Source organism: Mustela putorius, unplaced genomic scaffold, assembly GCF_011764305.1.
Source record: "Mustela putorius furo isolate JIRA1106 unplaced genomic scaffold, ASM1176430v1.1 tig00003863_pilon_pilon_pilon, whole genome shotgun sequence".
Taxonomy (NCBI): Eukaryota; Metazoa; Chordata; class Mammalia; order Carnivora; family Mustelidae; genus Mustela; species Mustela putorius.
The window spans coordinates 17,785,966-17,808,872 of NW_025422015.1; the positions used below are offsets into that span (position 1 = coordinate 17,785,966).

Genomic DNA, 22,907 nt, shown 5'->3' on the forward strand with positions numbered 1-22,907 from the left:
TAATTTGCTAGTTCTTTGTATCCCAGTACATGGCATGGTACTAATTATTCAACAGACATGTAGTAAATATTTGCAGACTTTCCTTACTCTGCAGTCTTTCATGCAATATTAATAATAATAATGGGCCAAACAACATTATACATTGCATTATCACATTTAGCAGCAAATTAACACCATGGTTGTCCTTTTTATTGTGTGGGCCTGCCATAATTGTTAAGGTAATTTATTTTATAGAAGGGTGTGTGTTTTATTTTTACATTGTGATAAGTAGATGGATTTTCTTTCTGCCAGAGCATATTTAAGCATGTCTTTAATATGTCTTTGATATTACTTTCAACATCCAAGCATGTGTGTATTTTTACTCACTTGTTTGTTATCTGTCTGCCCCCACTGGGGTATAAGCTCTACGAGAGAAAGTACTTGTGTCATTTTGTCATGCCCAGTACCTATTAATAGTGCCCGGCCCATAGTCAATGTCTAACCATTATCGTCAAATGGTAAATGAGTACTAATTATATGCATGTTAACATGAGCACAGACGAATGCGGCAGGTGTACTGCAGATTTGCTAAGACATTACCAAATTATCAGATAATACCTGCCGTTGTAATAGGTCAGTCCAACAGGTCTTGGATTCTTATTCTTAAACATTGTCTCAGAGGGACAAGGCTACAAAGGTCATCTATACACTAGTTGTGCCTTAAAACTGTTGAATTTTTATGTATGTTATAAAACTGACAGCCCTACAATATGTTGACAAATTCAAGAGAATATTTAAGAACTCTTTCACAGGTGAAAAATTTTCTGCACCCAAGGAGATACACGGTTCAACCCCTTTTCTTAAAATGATATGGATTAAGCTTGAAGTTTTGGCATGAATGGAGTGACATTGCCAACTGGGGCTTTCTGGGGTTCTGTGACATCATGAAAGATTATCAGACTTCTGTGATTGATTTGCATATCTCATGAAGAAAAATTTGTCTATAAAATCTATCCTTCAATGTATTCAACATAGGGGTTTTATAGCTAGGTTCAAACTTGTACAAGAGATCTCTCATACTGTGTTAGAAATCACCAAGATAATATAAAAAAGATTTTGAACTTCGAACAAACGTTAATCAACTTTTATTTGAGTTTCTTTCTGTGGATAATTTTTACCAGACTTCTTTGCCCTTCCAGTCATAGCTTTTTTAGTTTGTCTTTTTTTTTCTTTTTTAAATCTCCTTAATAACAGTGTGTTTTCAACACAGGGACAGCACTATTAATCCAAGTGTGGCCAAGAGATAAATGATCATTTCTGCCTGGCTTGAGCATTCATCTCAAAAATATTGATGGGGGATTAGGACTAATTAGTAAACCACCAATAATGCTGTACCGATTAAAGTCATAAGTAAAGCTGCCTCTGATTTCACATTTCACATTATTCGATTAGCCCAGTTTTTGGTTTTGACCAGACTCTCCACAAAACAGGGTGAGCTTTGGGAAAGCAGTCTTTCTAAACCAAATCGCTACTGGGTAGAAGTTTGACCGATCTGTGGTTAGTCTTGGCATCTGGTCTCCCGAAGTCACTTGATGAACATAAAGTACAAAAGCCCTCCAGGCCGTCAGGCAGGCCGTGAACAGCTGAGGGCTCTGACTGCACGGCAGTGGGAGGGATACGGACATGAGCGCACACATACCTCAGCGGCTGTATCATGAGTCAAGCTCGGGACTGGCAAGAATAAATGCTTGTTGCAGGTTGGATTTGGTAACTTAGAGGCTGAAGATTTACCATAAATGAATGAATCATTCTGACTAAGCAGCCATTATTTCTTCTTCTTGAAACAGACTTTGCCTTTGAGGCTGAAGATGAAAAGATCTTAAAATCTGAAAAGTAAGGGATCTTATAAACAGAAGAGGATAAGGGCTAAGAGTGACATTAGGAGACAAGGGTCTTCATGTTGCATGACCAGCTTGTCCCAATCTAGAGCAACAGGTTAGTTTCTGGGAGGCGTTGCAAAGCATGTCCTTCAACATAATGGCTCAGTGTTTGCTTCCAGAAGCAGACAGTCCAGAGTTTGGTTCCAGATCCACCACTGATTTACTGTGAGGCATCAGGCAGGTTACACCACTTCTCCAGGTCCCAGACTGCTCATGATAAAGTGAGTTTAATAGCAGCGTCTGCCTCATTGAGAGGCTGTGAAGATAATGTCTGCAGATCACTTGGCATGAGCACAAAGGGAGAACTGAAGACATCTCACCATGGCGGTGATGGTGAGAAGATGAGGATGGCCGGCCACGTGATGCCACAGACACAGACTCCGATGCCTGGGACTGAAGAAGCCTAATGTTTCTGAGCTGGGGGAGACAAAGGGAGAGGGATATTGTGTTTCCTGGTCCAGCAGGGCAGGGCAAGGCAGGGCTCAGTAAAGCAGCCAGGTGAGGAAGATAGCAATGCTTAAGAAGTGAAAGTGGGTTGGGGTTGAGGTAATAACTAAAAAATTCCAAGGACCATCACTGATTTCTATGCTTTAGCAAAACTCCGTATACTTTAGCAGAGGCTGAACCCTCCTTTAAGCCTGGCTCTAGAGACAGGAGTCCTGGATAGTATTGCTTTCTTATGTCAAAAGTCCTTCAGCCTGTGTATGGGGAAGGCTCTTGATCTTCCAACGTATAAACTGCTACCCCAGCCCCTCAATCCCATTGGGCCCACTGCTGTGTGCTGGGAAGCAGGCAGAGTGGGAAGACTGCTCGGGAGCAGGAGACAGTGTGAGCGTCCTGCAAGGTCACAGTTGCTACCAGGCAGACCTCTGGTATATCAGTCCAACAAGACGGGAGTGGAAGAAGAGTTTAGAAAGCTTGGAATTAACACTAAGGCCTAATACAAGTCACTTGGCTTGGAAGTCACCCAATCCTTTAATTCTTTAGCTCATCCATCAGATCTACTTTTAAACTGGAAATGCAGGTAATCTCAATAATTGTTGAGATAAAGCATAACGATGAAAATGTTAACAGTCAAAATCAAAACAAAAGGAGACCTAATAGTAATTCCACACACCTCCTCCAAAGTAAAAACAAACATTGAGTTCTAGACATTGATCGGAAAAGATCTGGGAGATCATTTTGTACACACACTCTAATTTAGAGGTCAACTAGGTTGGCTCATTATCCCAAGGTCACACAAAATTACTAGCAGAACCAAATCCTGAACTCAGAAATTTAGCACTGGTCATTTTCCAATTCTTCAAGATATTACTGGCATTGCTAGTGCCCAGCATTACCAGTAACCAATTCGTATTCTTCCATGTCTTCCTGTGAAACGGAGACAGCCCATCTGCATGTTTCAGAGGTGAGGTGATAACATTGCTCTGTTCTCTGAATGCCACTTTTTTTTTTCTTTCCGTCACGTAGTAGTGACACATGCGCTCACACAGATGGAAGCCTGTTCAGAAGGACCAGGCTGGGCACTAGACTGGTGATGGTGACCGGCACGGGGAGTCACCCAACCCACTGGTACGCTTCCTGTCTTTGTTCTTCCCATTCGCTGCATCCTCTCTGTGGCGTAGGGCAGGAATTGGTTTGATTGTCCTAAAGATTCACTCCTGATAATTATCTACATTTACTGAGCTCCTGCTGTGTACATGGGACTGTGCTAAGCGCTCCACTTGTTAACGTGAGCCCACCAAGACCCTGTCAGAAAGATGGTGCCATTGCCATGTGAGGATGCGAGACCACAGAAATCGCTTGCTCTGTGGCACCTAAACGGTGAGTGGCAGGCCTAAGGGCGGACCCACATTGCTGTGAAGCCCAAGACGTGCTTTAGCCGTGACAATACTTGCCCTTCATTTTAAATTTCTTTTAGTACTAGAGTCGCTGTGTGTTTCTAAGTGGAGACCAGACTGATAGTGGATTTCTGCTTTGTGTGGCACTCATACTGTCGCAGTGTCCCCTTTGCATGGCACTGACATACTGTTAGTGTCATTGAAGTATACTCCTGGCAACAGCAGCTCAGGGACGGGACTGATTTATTAACACCTAGTATTTCAGGGACTGCCGTGGGCTTTCATCTCATTTTATATCATGATCCCAGAGTCCAGGGAAACATTAAAACTTCACAAGAGTCAAGGTTAATAATATTCATTATGATTCCTTTTCTGGACATGCTATCTTTTTATAGAGCTGCATCTGTGAAACGAGTGATCGTTAATGATTTAGGTAGGAACCAAGTGTTGTGTTAGTCTGCTTGGGTTGCCATAACAAATACCATAGATTAGGGGTTTTAAACAACAGATTTATTTTCCCATCATTCTGGATGCTTTAAAGTCCAAGATCAAGGTTCTAGCAGAGCTCACTTTCTGATGAGACCTTTTTTCTGGCTTGCAGACATGTACCTTATTCTCACCTGGTCTTTCCTGTAAGAACAAAGAAAGGGAGAGTGAGCTCTGTGGTGTCTCTTTTTATAAGAACACCAAGCCTATTGGATTAGGGCCCCACTTATGACCTCATTTAGATCTCATTAGGGCCCCTTATGACCTCATTTAAACGTGATTACCTCCAAAAGGCCCTGTCTCCCAATACAGTCACATTGAACATTAAGCCTTCGACATTTGAATTTAGGGGCTGAGGGGGGAGGGACACAGTTCAGTCCATAGCATTTCGTTGATTATTTTCTTGTGTTCAGAACTCTTATTTCTGAATGAGAAAATAAAAGACTTTGACATTACCTATTATCCATAGGGAATATTTTAAATAACTAAACCTCTTAAAATAAACTAACTTGCAGTTATTAAATAATTGAAATATTTTGTGTATTATCCTGTAATTGAAAAGAGCACATGATCCAGGATCTGCACTTGGTAATAAACTTGGCAATCACCAGCACACTCTGCAGTCATATGAGAAAGCTTGTTTGCTATTTCACCATTGTTTGCCTGTTCTCTGTAGAAGTGTTTAAGGGCACTGCAATAGGATCTCCACTTCCTGGAAGAAAATTGGAGGAGAACTCAATTAGAGTTTGATGGCTAAAGAAATATTATTTCTTTAAAAAGATTATTTGAGGTAAAATTATTATTATTATTATTATTATTATTAAAACATCTAACCCTGTTGTGATTTATAGCACAACCTTAAGAACTACATTAAATTTTCTGAACTGAAACCACAATGATGATGGTGATAACAATTTGGCAATAACAATTTTTGCCAAACAATTTTACTGAGTGTTTAATAAGTGCTGAGAACTATTCTAAAACTATGTTAACTGTAATTATTCTTTTACTCCTTACAGTGATTCCATGAGGAAGGTCCTATATTTATCCATGATTTACCCTGACAAAGTGGGGCATTGGGAGGTTAAGTAACTTGACCAAGACCACACAGTTATAGGAAGGTCCTATATTTATCCATGATTTACCCTGACAAAGTGGGGCATTGGGAGGTTAAGTAACTTGACCAAGACCACACAGTTATAGGAAGTAGTTCCCAGTGAATCAGGAAGTAACTATGAAGACCGTTCATAGGTTCTGGTTATGAGAATCACTGTGGTGAGTGAGGGGAAGGAGGGAGAACAATGAAAACCTTTGCGACCTAGAAATTAAAATAGAAGAAATGCTGAAGTTTGTGGTAGATGTCATAACATTACCCCCCCACACCCCGAGAAGATTCAAAACTCCTGAAGACCTTGAAGGCAGTGTGCCTCCAGATCCCATCAGTAGACCACTTGTGACCACCCAGAATCACCTGGGAGGTTTGCTCAAAATTCAGATTCCCAGGCTCTGTCCTAGAATTGGTAACTCTGAAATAGGAGGGTTAGAGCCCAGGAATTTGCATTTTAACTAATACTCTCCCCGCTCCACACACACACCCCAATATGATTCTGAAATATAAGACCACTGCCTTAAAGAATGGGTCAGTTTGGATAAACAGTGATGGCAACTTTCTCAACAGGGCAACAACTGGAACGAAGAGATGGAAGAAGGATGGGTTGTTTGGGAGGGGCAGCAAGGAAACAGGTCTAATTAGAATTAAGAGGCCATTTTGGAGAGCAATGCAGAATAGGCCACAGAAGCATATTAAGGCCAAGTTTAGGGAGGACTTCAGAAATTGCGGAGCTTCAGTTTAATGAGAAAATAATCACAAATATTCACAAGCAAGAAAGTAGCCTGATGAAAAACATTATTTAAGGAATATTAATCTGTGAACTGATGAACTCTAATTTTACAAATTTACCTTTGAAAAAATATTTACTTAAAATTCAATAAACTTTTTTTTTTTTAATTTTGTCTTTTGGCTTCTGGGATATCTTACAGGAAAAGACAATATTACATTCAGAAATGTCCCCAAAGAATCTGAAGTTTTCCTCAACGTGGGTATAAAACTCAAAGACTATGTAGTTAGAAAGCTAAGAGTTAAGGAATAGATCTATCATACTTGTATCATACTGCCTGTCTCAGGTTGCAGGGTGCAAATCCATTTCTTTTTTCTGTCTGGGATCTTCATCCATTTTCAGTGCAAGTGTAAATTGGTGTGACCTCTGCAGAGGATAGTATGACACTACCTATCAAAATTTGAAGTGTATATTCCCTTTGATTCAGCAATTCTACTTCTACATGGATATGTTCATGTGTCTACAGAGGTGGTGATAGTACAATGTCATCCCAGGTCTGCATTGGTAAAATACTGGAAACTTAGATAATCTATCAATAAGTATCTGATTATATAAAATAAGATATGTAGATGGTGGAATATTATACAGCCATTAAAAAGGTTGTTGGATTCATGTTTTATGTGTTGCTATGCAAAGATCTCTAAGGTATACTTTCAGTGAATAAAGCAAGACACAGAGCAGATGGTGTACTGTGCTACAGTATATATGGATTTTGTTTTTTACATTTATACAAAAGGTAAAGGTGGAATAGAAGAGGGTGTGGGGTTAAAGGAAGACTTTCATTTTGCCTTTAAATATTTTGTACTCTAAGCTTTGACAGAAGTTGATCACTGTAAATCCATCTTTTTAAATGAACTAAAATGTGTAATTTTACACATTTTACACAAAAATGTATCATTGAAAGCCTATTGGTAAGGTATGCCCACATATGAAACCAAAAGATATTACATGCACAAGTGTGCGTAATCACAGTAAAATCACCCTTAAAACACATTAGAATTATGTTTCCCACCTGTTACTTTCAATGTTTTTTCTCATAGTCTTTTTATTTATTCACTCACTCGGCAAATATTTATTGAGCACATGCTATGTGCTTCTACTTAAAGTAAATTTTCAGCTTGGCCTTGAGAATTTCTTTAGCACCATGGACTTTTAAACTTGGAAGAAACCTTGAAAATCAATTCCCACGTCTTTTAGGCAAGAGAAAACTGAAATTCAAATGAGTGTGTCTTAAGTTCTCACCACCCATTAGTGACAAAAGCTGCAGGGAGAACCCCGTTCTCTCTGCCACCACCATGAGTGCTGTCACAAGATAAACTCATCTTGGATTGTTCTTGACTTTTCACACAAGTTAAGTCAATTCAAATGGCTTTCAGTAGGTTTGTCTCCTCGAATGACTATCTTTGGAAATGCTTATTGGTAGCAGAAATGCAGGATCTTTAGTAATAAACATTTAGAGGAAATTGAAATGTTCTGAATTTTGATTTTTTTTCTCTTAAAAAATAACATTTTAACTTATATGCCATCTATTATCCTCAAGGCTTGTGCTCTAAATTTGTATGGACACTTTTTCAAACAGTGTTAATACCTCATATTAAAGATCTGTCTAGTTATCACGGGTCAAGGAAGCATTGTACCCCAAAATAAAAGAAAAGAAAAAGAAAAAAGTTTTGTTGATATGTATTCCCCTAAGATGAGGAAGAACCATGGACATGTAAAGGAGAAAAGAGGCATTCCATCCCTGAACAATACTTTCTGAATTGTGTATTTTCATTCAGCCTATGATATTAATAGTCTCATTTGTCTAACCACAGTCAAACTGCTTCTTTACTCTCTCACACCACTTAGCTGACTCAGTGTGATAAATCTGTAAGGCGTTTAATATATCTTTTATCAGCTATCTATTCTGGGGATTTTCTCCCAAATTCTGTTAATACTTTCAGAGAACCAGTGCTCTGTTTAAACAACTGTAGTCATAGCTTATGTTATGGAGGATATCACATTTTTTAAAAGAGAGACGAATGGTACTATTGGTTTTGAGGGCATCGTATCAGGGTAACACACCAAACAAGAGGACATTAGTGATTTGTGAAGGGTAAAATTCAGTGCATCTTCTTAGACCTCATTGCTAGCATATCAAATTATGCTATAAATTAACAGTGGCCTTTTTGCCCTCAAAATTGAAGAAAAGCAAAGGCCAGGCTTGGCAAATACAAAACCAAAGAACCCATATTTGTTCATTGTGGCCCATTTATACAGTACTACCTATGTACACTTTCTTGTTTTTCTTTTGGGAGTGCAGGCAAGCAGGGGGAGGGGTGGGAGGCGCGGGCAGAGTGACAGGGAGAAACTTAAGCAGGCTCCACGCCCAGCGTAGAACCCCAGGGACAGGCTCGATCTCACCACCCCGAGATCATCCCTGAGCCTAAATCAGGAGTCCACCATTTAACCGACTGAGGCACCCCAGTATCTGTCCTAGTTCTGAGCCAGCCTGTGCATGATTTCCCTTGTTTTCCCTCCTGAAGCTGCAAGAGAAATCATCTGGTTAGAACGGGAAGAGCGAGCCCGGCTGCACTATGAAAAGCACCTGGAAGAGCGGAAGAAGAAGCTAGAAGAACAGAGGCTGAAGGAGGAGCGGAGGAGGGCTGCTGTGGAGGAGAAGAGGAGGCAGAGGCTGGAGGAGGACAAAGTAAGAGGCCGCCCCGGGCAGTGAAGGGGAGGTCTGTCTGCTCCAGAAATGCTGCACGTTTACCATGAAACCTTCCATTGCGGCGCTAGGATGCCTAGGAGCATTAAGTCATCAGTTTTATAGATAACCCTAGCTTCTGGAGAGGTCGGGGTACAGAGGGCAGGTAGCGAATGGTATGACTGCTACAGTTACTTCCCTAAAAACTTCAAAAGCCCAAGTCCGTGGACTAGAACGGTAACTTACTTGTGTTCTGTTCATTTGTGTGAAACTCACAGGCTTTCCCACGTGCAAAAGTTTTCACATAGATTGGCTCATTTAATCTTTACTCAACCCTTGAGTATTTATATGTCAGTTTCTGCAAAAATGAACTTGTAGACTCAGAATGAGTAAGTCACAGCTTAGTATGTCAAGGAGTTGGCCTTACCCACCTGCTTAGATTCTCAGTGCCATTGTTTTTTAAGATACGGTACCACAATTGTTCAACATCTGCTCAAGCTAAGACCTGTGCCACCGTGCCTATGTGGCGCATAGTAATAACAAGTAATAACAAGGGTTGCTGATTTAAGTACCCATCCTTCCCCGGGGGCTCTGGCAGCTGGAACCTGATGCTTTCCATAACCTTCCCAGGCTGATGTTATTCCTGTCCCGAGATAAGGTGTAAAGGTTAGGAGGTAGGAGTCCTCCAGTTAAAATCTCAGTAGTGCCTTTACTCCATTCTGCCTTCAGTTGAAGAAGCCTCCAATAACCAGGTTGAATCTGATCACTGCTCCTCTGTTCCATTTAAGGAACGCCATGAAGCTGTTGTACGACGGACGATGGAAAGGAGCCAGAAGCCCAAACAGAAGCCTAACCGGTGGTCATGGGGAGGCCCACTCCATGGGAGCCCCAACATCCACAGTGCAGGTACACAAATCTTGATTGCTTTGGAAAATCACTCCTTTCTTCCTGGGCATCAAAAGGGCAGTTGCTTTTCTCTAAGCCTGTGTTTCCAAAACAAAAATCGTGCTGAAATAATTAAACTATAAATTCTGCTTCTACTTGTTTGAGGATAAGAGGGTGATGGAGGTAAGAAGATAAGGTTCATCTCCTTTAACACAGGCTGCTTTTCTCTTCTGTTACACAATTCCTCGAAGAGATAGAAATCTCTGCAGTGTTTCTAAAAAAACATGCAGTTTGCACACTTTATTATTTTAAGTAATCATTTGCATTAGGATTCCAGGATGATGGAATAAGTTAGCCGATTTTATCATCTTCTCTGGAAGAATCATAGTAGTATTGACTGATCAGAATTGATACTCTGAGCTTGCGTATTCGGACCATAAAGCATGTGCGGGAGAAAGTGCAGGTTCTGAAACTAGAGCCAGGAATGTCTCAGCCATTACCTTGTTCTTGAACAGACGTAAAATCACACTGAAATTTGGACCAGTGAGAGGCTTTATTTTTGTACTGTAAATTCAATACACCTTGAATTTTATATAGCGTGTGAGTTTTTTTTCATCTGTGTGAGTCTAATAACTTTTTTTTAAATTATGATTTACTTTGAAAAATCATTGTCTTACATTCTGTCCCCAGGTGGTTTTGTTGATTCATCATTCACCTTTCTCGATTTAGCAGGCCTGGACCACCACTTCCCAACTCTTGGTGGTACTAGAAAAGCTGGTACAGACATCCCCATGGTTGCTGATTGCCTGACCTGTAGCTAGCACCTCCCACCTAGGGCCGGTCTGTCAGTAGCTGAATCATCACTTAGTCATAATGCATGCTTAATATCCCGTCACATAGACCTAGATCTGGGATATGGCACAGTGTTTCTGAAGTGCGATGATAGAAATCCGGTGACTTGAAGGTGTTGAAATAATGTAATGACGTGATGTGCTTACTTTCTCTCTAAGTGATCATTTTGGAGAAAACCTTCAAAAAGTGTTTTTATAGTTAATAAATTACCCGGAATCAAAGTACATCCAGTTTGCACTCCCCAACCCCATCCCAGCCCCACCCCTGTCAGTACTGCTGTTCTCTGCTCTTAGTTTTAATCTAAATGCCGTGGATTTTTGTTTGCTCTATTCTTGCATTCCTAACACTCGGTGCATCCAATAGAATCCCTTTATTTTAAAAATTCTAAAACCAGTTTATCACAGCTTACTTTCCTCTGATGTTGAACCATATTCAAAAGCACTTTTTTGTTTTTCCCTTGGCTCTTGGGGACCCAGTGGTAGTTGGTGGAGCAGGTGTCAAATCTGTAATCATAAGACTCATTTATGTGTGCTGTTTTATTCTAGGGGCAGTTTTGCATATATATTCCATGCATGGTGTATATCTTTATAACCTTACTTTTTCTTGCTTCCACACTCAGAGTTCAGTATATGGCCTTTAACTTTGCCACTCAGAGCAAGAGGAGCTAGTGCTGTATTTGTTAGCTCTTGGGTAATATCCATTTTTATATGGGCTGTGAATTGGAGAAAACTGCTGCTATACCAGAACAGAGAAGGTTGGAAGTAACTGGAATTTGCCTTCTCCAAGGTCGCAATGATCTGCTGTGATCTGAAGAGCAGTGACCTGGTCTTACTCCTTTATGACAATGCCTCACTCAGGTTGGGCACTCAGTCAGTGTTTGCTGACCAAAAAATAGATCCTAGAAATTAAATTTCATCCAGGTTAAATCAGTGTGCTGCCTTACTGTCCACACATCGACTAGCACTGCTTTGTAAATTTTTTTAAACTCACTCTTCCTTTTCGTGAATTTGTATTTTGTTCAGCGAGCAAAAATCATCAAAGAAATACATGTTATACCTCCATCATTTTCACCAGGCAGAGCAGGCCTGCATGGAAACACAATGTCCCCCAACTACAGCTGAACATGTAAACATAGTATCAGGAAATGTGTCACTGTCAGTCACCCAGAAATGGCTTTTGTTATCCTTCCTTGTGTCCCTGGACTTTACACTTCATCATTAAAATGTTCCTTTTGATATTTTATCCTAAATCTTCAGGATTGCCCCAAGAGCCTATCAGTTAAGGGTTAATTGACGTCACAGACTTGATGTCTGGGTTTGTTTGTTTTATAATTCGAGTGGCTTCAACTGTACAAATGCATCCCAGTAGAGATTGGAATGTCTGATGTTGCTAGAAGACTTGTTTATCCGCCATATGCTGTCAGTAGTGGTCACAAATGGTTATTCTGTGGAGGGACGTTTACTGAAAAATTTTTGACTACCACTGTTTCTTAGACCAATGGGAACTGGGTTTTAAAGTCATCTACCACGAGGATTATTTTTTGTTTTTAGTTTTAGAAGAAGCTAGCAATAGAAAACAAAATATGGCAAAACCCTTTTAACTTTGGTCATAGGTCAGAACATCTACTTGCCCTCATAAATAGATATAATGAGACTTTTTGACTTTATTCGATGCAGTTTTATTCACAGAACATGACCTCTCCTAATGAACCTGGTGACAGCTTGGTTCCACCATACAGACAGCAGACTAACAGCTGATTTTTGCCTTGTATCTTCTCTCTGAACTTTAAGAATTACTCGGAAATTACTCACCTACAGGATCAACAGTATTGCTAATAAACTTAAAGAATTCTGATTTTCTTGATATTGCCGTCAGTTTCGTTGGGCAGGTTTGTGGGCCGGTTCTACATTTGTAAACACCTGAAACTGCGTGTGATAGGCCCAGAGGTGTGGTTACTTGTAGAGTTTTTAAAAAGAAATTCTACAGTGGCCTTCAGTTCCACACCTAGTGTCTTTCTTCTTTCTTTTTAATTTGTTTTTCTGTAATGAACTTTAGTGCCCTGGGTAAAGTAACTGTGCAAGAAAAAGCAGCAGCAAAGCATAGAACCTGGAGTTCTTTTTTTTTTTTCTTTTTCTTTTTTCCTAGTGTTTGGATTCTATTTCACCAGCCCCATTACTGCCCCCTTGTTCCTGGCTGGGGAAATTCTAAGGGCATCCACTTTCACAATTCCTTCCTTGCTGTATGGTCTGCCCCATTATTTTAGCTGTCTTCCACTGGCCTACCTGTGGTTGTCATCTGTCTGTTGTATTATAACAATATGCTTGAATTTCCCTGGCTGACAAACTGGTGTGCTACATATTTATTTTATCCTATGAGAAAAATGAATTGTATTTCTAACCTTTAAGTTACCTTTAAGATGTCCACTTAGAAAACTGTGCTATTATGTAAGATCTAGTAATAGAGCTGAAAGCATCCAATCCTAGTTTCTCCTCCCGTCAGTAAAGTAGGAAATTGCAATCCTGCATGCTGGCTGTCAATTAGCATTATCTCCATTTGTTTTAGATCCAGACAGGCGGTCAGTTTCCACCATGAATCTTTCGAAACATGTTGATCCCGTCATTAGCAAGCGGCTCTCCTCTTCATCTGCAACTTTACTAAATTCTCCAGATAGAGGTACAGTCAAAAGGAAAAAAAAAAAAAAGTGTTCTGTTATTTACTTAATGCTTTTTTTTTTTCTGGATGTTTACAGCTAACAATAAGCATCTGAAGTTGCTTTCCCTACGTTTCTTAAATAGGAAGAACAAAACTTCAGAGTAAAAAAGCAATAAACGGCTGAACAGCATTTCCCTTGCGACAAGAACTTGCTCATTTTAGAACTTGGCTGAATGGTTGCATTTAGCAGTGATGAAAGCGGTGCTTCTCAACTTTTTAGTAAATGAGTTTACAGCTCCAGAAATCACCCACTTATCCACCAACATGCCAATAACCTTTGTTACGAACATTTATTTCACTTCAATCATGTTGTCTTTGACTTTTCATCTGTACTTTGGGAATTTCAAGCTTTGACTTTCTAAAAAATCTTAAATGATTCATGTTGGTAGATTTCATTTTGCTATTTGATTTCTCATTTAACCAAACCTTGCTTACTGCATTTCTTGTGTGTGCGTGTGATTGATTTTTGGTGTCCATTCATTTTGCTCTTCAGGGATTTGGCCTAACCTCAAGAATACCATCATTGAAACTTCCTACAACTTTTAATAATCATAGTCCTCCAGTTAATGTTTTATTTGAATTCTGAGTTTTATTCATCCCATGGATTTACAGTACATGAATGTTGAGTTATTGACAAAATTTAAGTTTTATTTTACATATTTATATCTCATAGAAGCAAAAATCAAGTTTTTAAGATAAGCTATGGTTTTACAGAACTTAAATTCATTTTAAATTAGAAAGCCAAAGAATTAGTGTGCAGTATAAAAACACATACTCTCTAAAAGTAACAAATTGTGATATTTTCAATGCTTTATAAGAAACTGGGAAACGTTCAGTGTTTATAGTCTTTAAAAAAAATTCAGTGTGTGCATGTTCTGTATGTGTGTATGTGTATTGATGTATTTTGTATTGTATAAAAGTTGTGTAATTGTAATGTATAATATTATATGTGTTGATGTTATTTTATAACTAATCTCTTAAAGCACTGCATGTTGCACAATTTCCTATTCTTGCCTTTTAACCTAAACCATTACTCTTTTTTATTTTTTTAACTAATTTACCTAAATCATGGATACTAGACTTAGGAGCCTTCTATATGTATTATGAATTATATATTCTTTATATATATAATTATTATATAATTGAATTATATATTCATTATATATAATTATTATATATTTCTATAAGTATTATTATATAATTCTATAAGTATTATGAATTAACATTCCTTTCATAAATAGCCTTTATTTTCAAACCCATTCCCTTAGTATAAAATATAACATACGAATGCTGTTCTTATAGTTGTCCACTCATCTTTTCTTTGGATTTGATCACTTACTCAGCACTTCAATTTCATACTTTTGTGAACCTGTGTCTAAGACAAACTACAGTCAGGATTTTACAGCACTTTAAAGTCAAACCTTACCTACTGCCTCCTGCAGTTCCACAGCTGCATTTGGGGTAGATGGGCAATAAACCGAACAATATCCTACCACCCTTCTATGGGACAACAGTGATTTGTCAACTAGCAGCAAGATTGTTTAATAGATTCTGCCTGATCGTGTCTGATTGGATATTCTTAATAGGATCTTAGAACTGGGAGAGTTTTATTGGATGGCTCATCTGCTCCAGTTGGGGTAACAGTTCCAGAGATGATGGGCAGAGGGGAAAGACCTGATTTAATATCCTACAGACTAACTGTTGGAGAAAAAGGTCTAGCACAGAGATCACCAGCTCCTAACCCATGTTTTTGCTACACTGAATCTTCAGTTCTTGCCTTCATGGTGGTCCTTCCTTACATCAACCCCAACTATATGCATTCTTCCTTTGAGTGAGGTTAAGGATCAAGGGACGTTCAATAGCCAGGTCCAGGAAACTGCCCCTTGAATCATGGGGTCTATCAGTAGAATCCTAAGCTGGACTAATAGGATCAGAGGGAGAGCACTAAATTTGGGAGTTCTGCTTCTCTGCCCCCTTGTCGAAAGAACCATGTACCACCAGTTCTGGGTCCAATAGACAAGGTCAAGTTTGGCCAGGAAGGAAGATTTAGTTCATCAGGAGTTCCCACATGGCCCAGGAAGCTTTTTTTTTTTTTTTTTTTTTTTTTAAGTTAACCAAAACCTTCAGTTGGACAGTGAGGGGTCTAGGCCTTTTAATGAAAACAGATATTCTTCTGAATTTGAACTTATCTAATTGATAAATTTAAGTAATTTAGTTGATTTTATTTTCTGCTCTCTTTTTTTTCTGCTATTTTTAAAAGTTGGTTATGCTTTATTAAATTAGGAAGCATTCTTATCAAATTATTAAATTAGAGGCTTTTACAGACTCATCTATAAAGGGTGTACACCATTTACTAGCTTGTCTGAGCTTTCTCAGCCCTACAGCACAGGCCTTCAAGCTGAGGCTAAATTGAGGCTCTGGTGCTATCAAGGTTGACATTCAGCTGGAATACTCTCCTGGTTATTAAAAATACTGAAATATTCCCATACTATTTGGTAAATATCCACTTCCCCAAGCCATGCTTCCCTAAGTCCTCCAGACCTAATGCATGGCATCCATTAGCTCTGTGCCTGTGCCCTACTTGTTTTTAAATATTTGGGTTATCACACTTGAATATAGTGTTACATAGACTGAGAAAATGATCTAGGTTAAAGGAAACCTTTGATTAACAAAGATTTTTGTAAGTGCTGCAATAGAGAAAATTTTGCCACTGGAAATTTTTGCGTTAAAAATGTGTTTCTTAATATTCTTAAGCTACCTACTTAACCAGATTTTTCTCAAGGAAGGATAAGGAGTTTCCAAAAAAGCAATAAATGAAATTACTAAAATTACTCCATACATTTTCCCCTAGAATCTAGATCACAGGACCTGGTGGTAGAGCTGCATTCTGTCCACAGGCAGGTTCTGGTGGACCTAAGCAGGGTTTTTTTGTTCTCGTTTTGATTTGAATTCACTGCCATCATACTAAAAATGAAATATCTCCTATAACATTTGGGTTTCCTGCTTTTCACGAACTATCAGGATCTGGCAACACTTGCCTGATTTTTGCACGGCACCCATCTGAAACTGAACAGTGATTTCCTGCATTTGGAAGAACACCATAATACAAATATCTGTGTTTGTGTGCCTCCCCTGGTCCAGATGGTCTGTTATAGGAGTTGTCAATATCTCATTGTGCTTAAGTAGGATCAGTACTAAAAATTATTTCATGAAAATTAATATCCCTTTCTTCAGAAGCTTGTCATCTTAAAATCAGGCACCTCTCAGGTGGTGGTGGGTGGGAGGGAGGGCATAAACTAACTCTCCTGTCCTAACCTTTACTGCAAGTTATCTTACGAAAGAGATCTCTCTCTCTTTCTCTCTCTCTCTCTTTCATTCAGGGCATAGTAATGAACGCAGAAGCGGAAACATGTTCACTCTGGCAAAATCTTTCATTCAGGCTGTCAGATCTATGAAACAAATCTCTTTGGATTTGCTTTAAACACAAGTCAAAAAGGGTTTTGAATCTTTATTTGAGGCAGATTCTTTGGTTGATGCTTTAAAGACTCACAGAAATAAAGTTAATGAACTTGTTAATCCAGGGGGCAAGAAAAGACGTGTCTTCCCAATAGTAAACCATCTCTGCAGTTGTGAACCAGTCATCCTGCAGAGTTTATCAAGGAAAAGAAGCATTCCTCTCTTCTTCCCCTTCTCGTCTACTTGAAAAAATATAGTTCTGTTGAATATTTTCATTTCATCCTCCTCACTCTTCCCTGTTGGCTTTCTTGTGTGACTGTATAGTACTTTTAGTTGACATTCAATGCCATTGTTGGTGCTCACATACACACACGGCCATATTACAGCAGCCCTTGTTCCACTGTTGTTCTACCATGTAACTGTTACTCCGTTACATATATTATTGTATTTATATGACATGTATGTATTGATACAATCCTTTTATTCATGTCTGTCAGGTAAGATTTGATTTAACTGTGAAGACTCTCCTAATAACAAAAATCTAATAAATAATTCACTAATTCTTAGATTCACTGCAGCCTTGATCAAAATAACCACTTTTTAAAAAATAAAGTCAGGTAATTAATGTACTTACTGAAGGTTGGTAGTTCCTTTCATATGGGAGAAGATATTTATACCAACATTTCACATCAGGTAACTTCTGTTAACTAAAACTAGTTTTTTTAGAATTTAAATGTCGTTTCTTTAAAGTACAACATACAAAAGATTATTAAAAGAACAATCGCTCCAGAGACAAAAGGATTTGCACCTGCTGTTTATAGTATAGATGAGAACTAGCTTTGTCAGGTTTAGACAATTTTAAAGACTTTTATCAGTGACTAGGGAGAGTACCCTTAAATAAAGATGTATGGTTACCTTACTTTAGTGGTACTTGTAGGATTTTGCAAACTTCTTCCCTGATATTTGCAGAAAGTAGCTTCTATATTTTTATGGGCCACCACTGGAAGCTAACAATATCAGCTAACAATATCAGCAAAGTCATTAATTTATAATTATCATGCATTTCCCAACAGTGGTCTTACCACCAAGCCCCAGTATAATTTGGGACTATGTTCACACACCCACTAGTAATTTCTCACATTAGGTTTATATTGGATTTTGGTTTTTCTATTTAATTTCATCTTGCTTCCATTTTACCCTTGTCCTCCACCAAAATGTTTACGTTGTTGTCAAACAGGGACCTGAAAGAACCTGGCTTGCTAAATGGAAAGGAAATCCCAGACAGAACTTTGCCTGAGCCCTCTATCCTTTTATTAGATCTAATTTCCCCCCAATTGACGAAGTAGCAGCTCATGGACATCTAGAAAATGTGACGGAGACCCTTTCCATCTATATTTGTATAGAAGTGCAGTCTTGCATTAAGCTGCCAAAGCCTGTGTTGGAGTTGATGATTCAGGATACTTAGGAAGCGCTTTGGCTGAGGTGTGTGCCCCTTAGTCCTCTGCCTATCCTGATGAGGTCATAGATCGGTATGACTGCATGATCGGTATGACTGCATGCCAAACCCGACGGTGACATGATATTTAGGTTTTGTTACCTGTTCACTCCTAAAGGAGGGTGGTTAGCAAAGTCTGCATCCATGAAACTAACATAGAGCCCATCACAAACTTAACATCTTGAAGATGTTGAAGCAAGGCAACATTTTGGAATAGCTCCTCCTTTGGGCAGAGTTCCCATCTCCCAGACCCTATCCCAGCGGTCCTCCCTGGAGAGCCTCGTCTCTTGAAGGCCTGGCATATACAAGCAATAAGTATGATGCTCTTGCCCCCTCCTGCCCCCCGGAAAGAATTCGTCTAACAATTCGCTTATGTGGTGACATCTAGCTCGCCGCCTGCAGCTCAGCCCCTGGGAGAGCAGCGTTGTTAACAGACTGCTGACGCCCACACATTCGTTCCTGGCAAGAAGCAAAAGCACAGCGGCCTTGTCTGGAGATACAGGTAAAACTGTCAAGGTACCACTTTCTTGGTGAGGTAAAGTCTTCCTTTTAAAGCACACCTGAGCCACCCCGGTCCATCCAATCACATCTCGGTCTTCCTCAGTGTGTTCGCCCTCTCTCTGCCTGGGTGCAGTAGCTTTGGAAATGTCTGTTGGTGTTGGTTTCATGCTCCTGGTACCGTTTCCCCTTCGCATCTTATCTGGACACCAGATGCTAGGCAGACAAAGGATGCCCCTCCTTGGGATCCAATGGCTTTGGATGCTTCTGCGTGTTTGTAGTGTCACCAGAAAAACCTACCCCTTCCCCGCCTTTCTCTCTGCCCCTGCATCTGAGCAAACCATTGGAGGTAGACACAATTTAATATTTAATACTAATAGATGGGCTGGAGACTGAAATCAAAGCCCAGGTCGATTTAAGCAAGAGATTCACGATGTGGCTGTGGGCTAGCTACTTCTGCCTGGGCTGGGCTTTTGTAGGTAATCTAGGAATTAGTACCCTTTCAAATCTCTGAGAGCTGTGGAGAAGGCTAATTACAGTCTTCTTCTTTGTTACATACTTTGAAAATATGGAGAATGTGCCAAGTACTGGTTATTATAATTAGTTATAACTCCTCTGCGTTTTTGAAATGCAAAGCATGCCTGAATGAGCCAATTAGTTTAATGAGAAGTTAGTGTAGAGCCTATATCTAGCTGGAAAGAAAGATATATACGCAGCTTTTCTCAATGGCTCTTTCATGATGATTTGGTTTTTCCCTAATATCTCTGGGCACAATTGGTATATCTCTGTAAGCAGCCGAGCCGCCCTTGTCTTTGGCGCTTGGGAAATTACACAGCCTCTTCATAAAGTTCCCTTTCAAAATGCTTGGCCTCTGCAAGTCTCTTCATGTTCATTAGCCCTCTTTGCGAAGAATTCTTGGTGGTTTTATGATTTTTTTTTTCCCATCTCTGGTGCCCAGTGAGGTAATAACAACCCTAATTCTCACAGTACCCCCAGGAGGCAGTCATAGAAGCAAGTGCAGACATTCATACCACCTGCTTGTGGAAACCAAGTGCAGTGACAATAAGTGACTTATGGAAGAGTCCCTTAGAATTCACATTGGTGCATTGGATCTTATACATGCTTCCCCCCCTCCATCCTCAGCGCCTGGAGTGATGCTCTGCGTACGGTTGTGCATTCAATTAGCTGGACCACAGTGTTCTGTGTTTTCTTTGAAGGAACTCTCCTGTCAGCTGTCACATCACATCTGAGATTTTTCTGGAGGAGAAAATACAGCTAACTTTAAGATAGTTTATTTTCTGAGAATGTCATACTCTTACACAAGCCATGAAGTTTTTCCATATGTCCAGCTAATTGAAGAAACTGTAACATTGCTTTCAGTCCTGTTTCGGAGGCTCTAAATAGTTGAGGGCTCTGATGCTTTGGAATCTCCACCCCATATGTGGCTTCATGCTGAATGACTGCCTTGCAGCTGAGAAAGTGTCTGTCTTTGCTGTTTCTGTCACCACTAACTTGTGTCAATTCTTTTCGTCCTCCTCCAGTCCTTTTCGACATCATTGACTCATTCTCCACCCACTCTGCCCACCCATCTTCCCACATTCCCTCTTCACTGTTCTACTCTATCAGGGTGCTTTTTGCCTGCTGGCTGCCTGTTCTTTGCTTTGCAACTTTTCCATTCTCCTTCTCACAAATGGATACATTTCTGTAATTTATGTTACTGTGAAGCAATGCTCAAGTAAATGCCTTTACTTGAGTTGCCACTCTTACTAATACAGTCCTTAGGTGATTGTTACTTTTTTATTGCCTTGATACACCTTATATTTAACCAACCAGAACTGTTGTTTTTCTTTATTTTCCATTTGAAATTATATATGTAATTACGTTTATCTTGTCAAAAACACTGTATTCATCACTTTTCCTTTTTCCATCTGCTCTCCACAATTATTCTTCCTTGTTTTTCCATTTTACTGTTGTCTCCTGAGTTCATCTTAAATCTGGTTGCCACTGGCAAGAGGATGACCTATGTCCAAATCCAGGGTTACAAGAGCAGATCACAACAGCCATCCTTACCCATAGGGTGTTTGGTGATGGCAAACTCCCAGAAGAAGCAGTAAGAACATTTGAAATTTGCAGGTCCCCTACCTCTCATTTGTGGCCACTGCTTTGGGTTGACTTCTCCGTGCCCATTTTTAAAAATACATTTAAAATACATGTGATTGTTAGAGCTCAGGGTTAAATGAGTTGATACATGTAAAATATTTAGAGTAGTACCTGCATATAGTAGACACTCAATAAATGTTAGTAATATTATTTTATTTTATAAGTTTTCTATTCTCTGTGCTATAATCTGCCTACTTGTACTGCCTTTTCTTTTCTCTGCACCTTTTCATATAGTTCATTTATAAGATTTTGAGTAAGTTAAATTAATGCACCCTTGCTACCGAGAGTAGAAGGAAATAGAGATATTATAGAAGATGGTCTACTGGACACTCCCTAGAAGAATGTTCATGTTTAATAAACTACTTTGGGATACGAAGAGCACTCTGGGAAAACCAAAATACTGTATATTATTGTTCTTACTCTCTTCTTCGGAAGGGCAAGATAATTCCAATAAATGATTGAAAGGTTTCAGGTTTTTTACTAGTTGCAGTTCTGAACAACCAATTCCATGAAACGTAATGTCTTTAGAAAGAATTTACAGTGTTTGTTTTGGCCAGACAATATTCCTTAAACAATTAAATTTGAGGATTCTTGTACAGACTTCACTAGATGGATTGAAGGATATTTTTCTTCCTTTGCTTAATATGACCTTGGTGCTACAATACAGAATGAACCAAAGGCGTGATGAGATTGGCTTACAGCCATCGATGATCATCTCAGGAAGTGCTCCCTAGATACCCCTGAAATTATTTTCTGCTGGAGGAAAATGAACTCCTATTTCTGTGTTTCCTTTTTTTCTGTTAGATTCTGTCCTCAGAGCAGGGCTGTGGTCTAAGGTCTCTTGATTCTGGAACAAGGTGAATGGCCTCTAGTTGTGCCCTGGGCAGTCTGTGCCTCTCCTGGTCATTAATCCCATGGAAGTGCCTTGTGCCAGGATGTTATTCTTCAAATGCATTTGACCAGCTTGCAAGAATTTTACATCATTGAACTCTTTCGAGTCTGGGAAATGCAAATGCTTTGTTGTGGTGCTTGAAAAGAGTTATTTTCTAGTAGTTTCCCCTGTGATCACAAGAAGACAATTGAGACTAGGTTCTTTCTCCTTTCTCACAATGAAAGGAAACTTCCTTCACCACTAAGGTCTAAAGCAAAGTTTTAGGTCAACTCCCAAGTTAAGATACACATATTCTTTTAAGGAGGGCTGAGAGGGAATGCCAAGTGTTTTAGTTTATCTTGAAGCAACAGAGTTCTGTTTTGAGAGGATTGGAAAAGAGAATGCAATTTCTAATGCATTCCCTGCCTTGACCATTTAGCGATAACCAAAAAATAATATGACTTGTTTAATAAGAGAGCACGTGAATAAATAAGCAATCGGATCAACTTTCTGTCTGTAAATGAAACCAAAATAACAGTTTCAACTCTGTAATTCCAAAATTCCTAATTTGCCTTGTGAACTTCTGAGTTTTTAATTTACTAATAAATACCATTATACTTAGCTGAAATAATGGTCTTTTTAAAAGTTTGCTACAATCGCTTTAGGTAGGTAAAGTCATTTCATAACATTATCCAAGCACATAGTATTCTTTGCAAGGAGTAATGTTTAATTGTCTCATCTTTTGCTGGAGAAAAAGATTTCTGAGTGAGATCTGAAAAATGAACCTTGGAACCTTAGAATCCACACTTTTGATACCTATGTCATGTTATATGAACTTCCTTAAACCTTTTTTTTTGCCCAGAATGACTTGATTAATGATTGTGTTTCTGTGAAGGTTAATAATCAGAAAATGTGATTTAAAAACAAAAACAAAACAAAACAAAACCTGAGTAAAACAGTAAAAGCTATCCACAATTCAACTTTATTTTTGGCCGTTCTAACATGTATATGTTCTGTTCACCATTTGAAATGATTACATTCCATATCCCCATATCTTCTACTGCTTGTTATAAACCATCAAATGCTTTGACTTTTGGGAAAACCCAGAAGTCACGCATCTGATCTGGCTTTAAAGAGACAAAACATTT

The 22,907-nt window shown here is 39.1% G+C and overlaps 1 protein-coding gene across 12 annotated transcripts in view; it reads left to right on the top strand.

The window, feature by feature from the left end:
* Positions 1 to 22,907, top strand: part of MAP7 (microtubule associated protein 7) — a 167,375-nt gene that overhangs the window by 119,459 nt on the left and 25,009 nt on the right. For 8 of the 12 annotated variants that reach the window (XM_004740282.3, XM_004740275.3, XM_013064104.2 and 5 more), the window contains 4 exons: positions 8,670 to 8,833; positions 9,619 to 9,736; positions 13,130 to 13,240; positions 18,619 to 18,732. In XM_004740282.3, coding sequence (XP_004740339.2) covers positions 8,670 to 8,833; positions 9,619 to 9,736; positions 13,130 to 13,240; positions 18,619 to 18,732 — 507 coding nt within the window. The remainder of the gene's footprint in view (positions 1 to 8,669; positions 8,834 to 9,618; positions 9,737 to 13,129; positions 13,241 to 18,618; positions 18,733 to 22,907) is intronic. The other 4 variants (XM_045066322.1, XM_045066324.1, XM_045066323.1 and 1 more) reach the window with 1 other exon arrangement.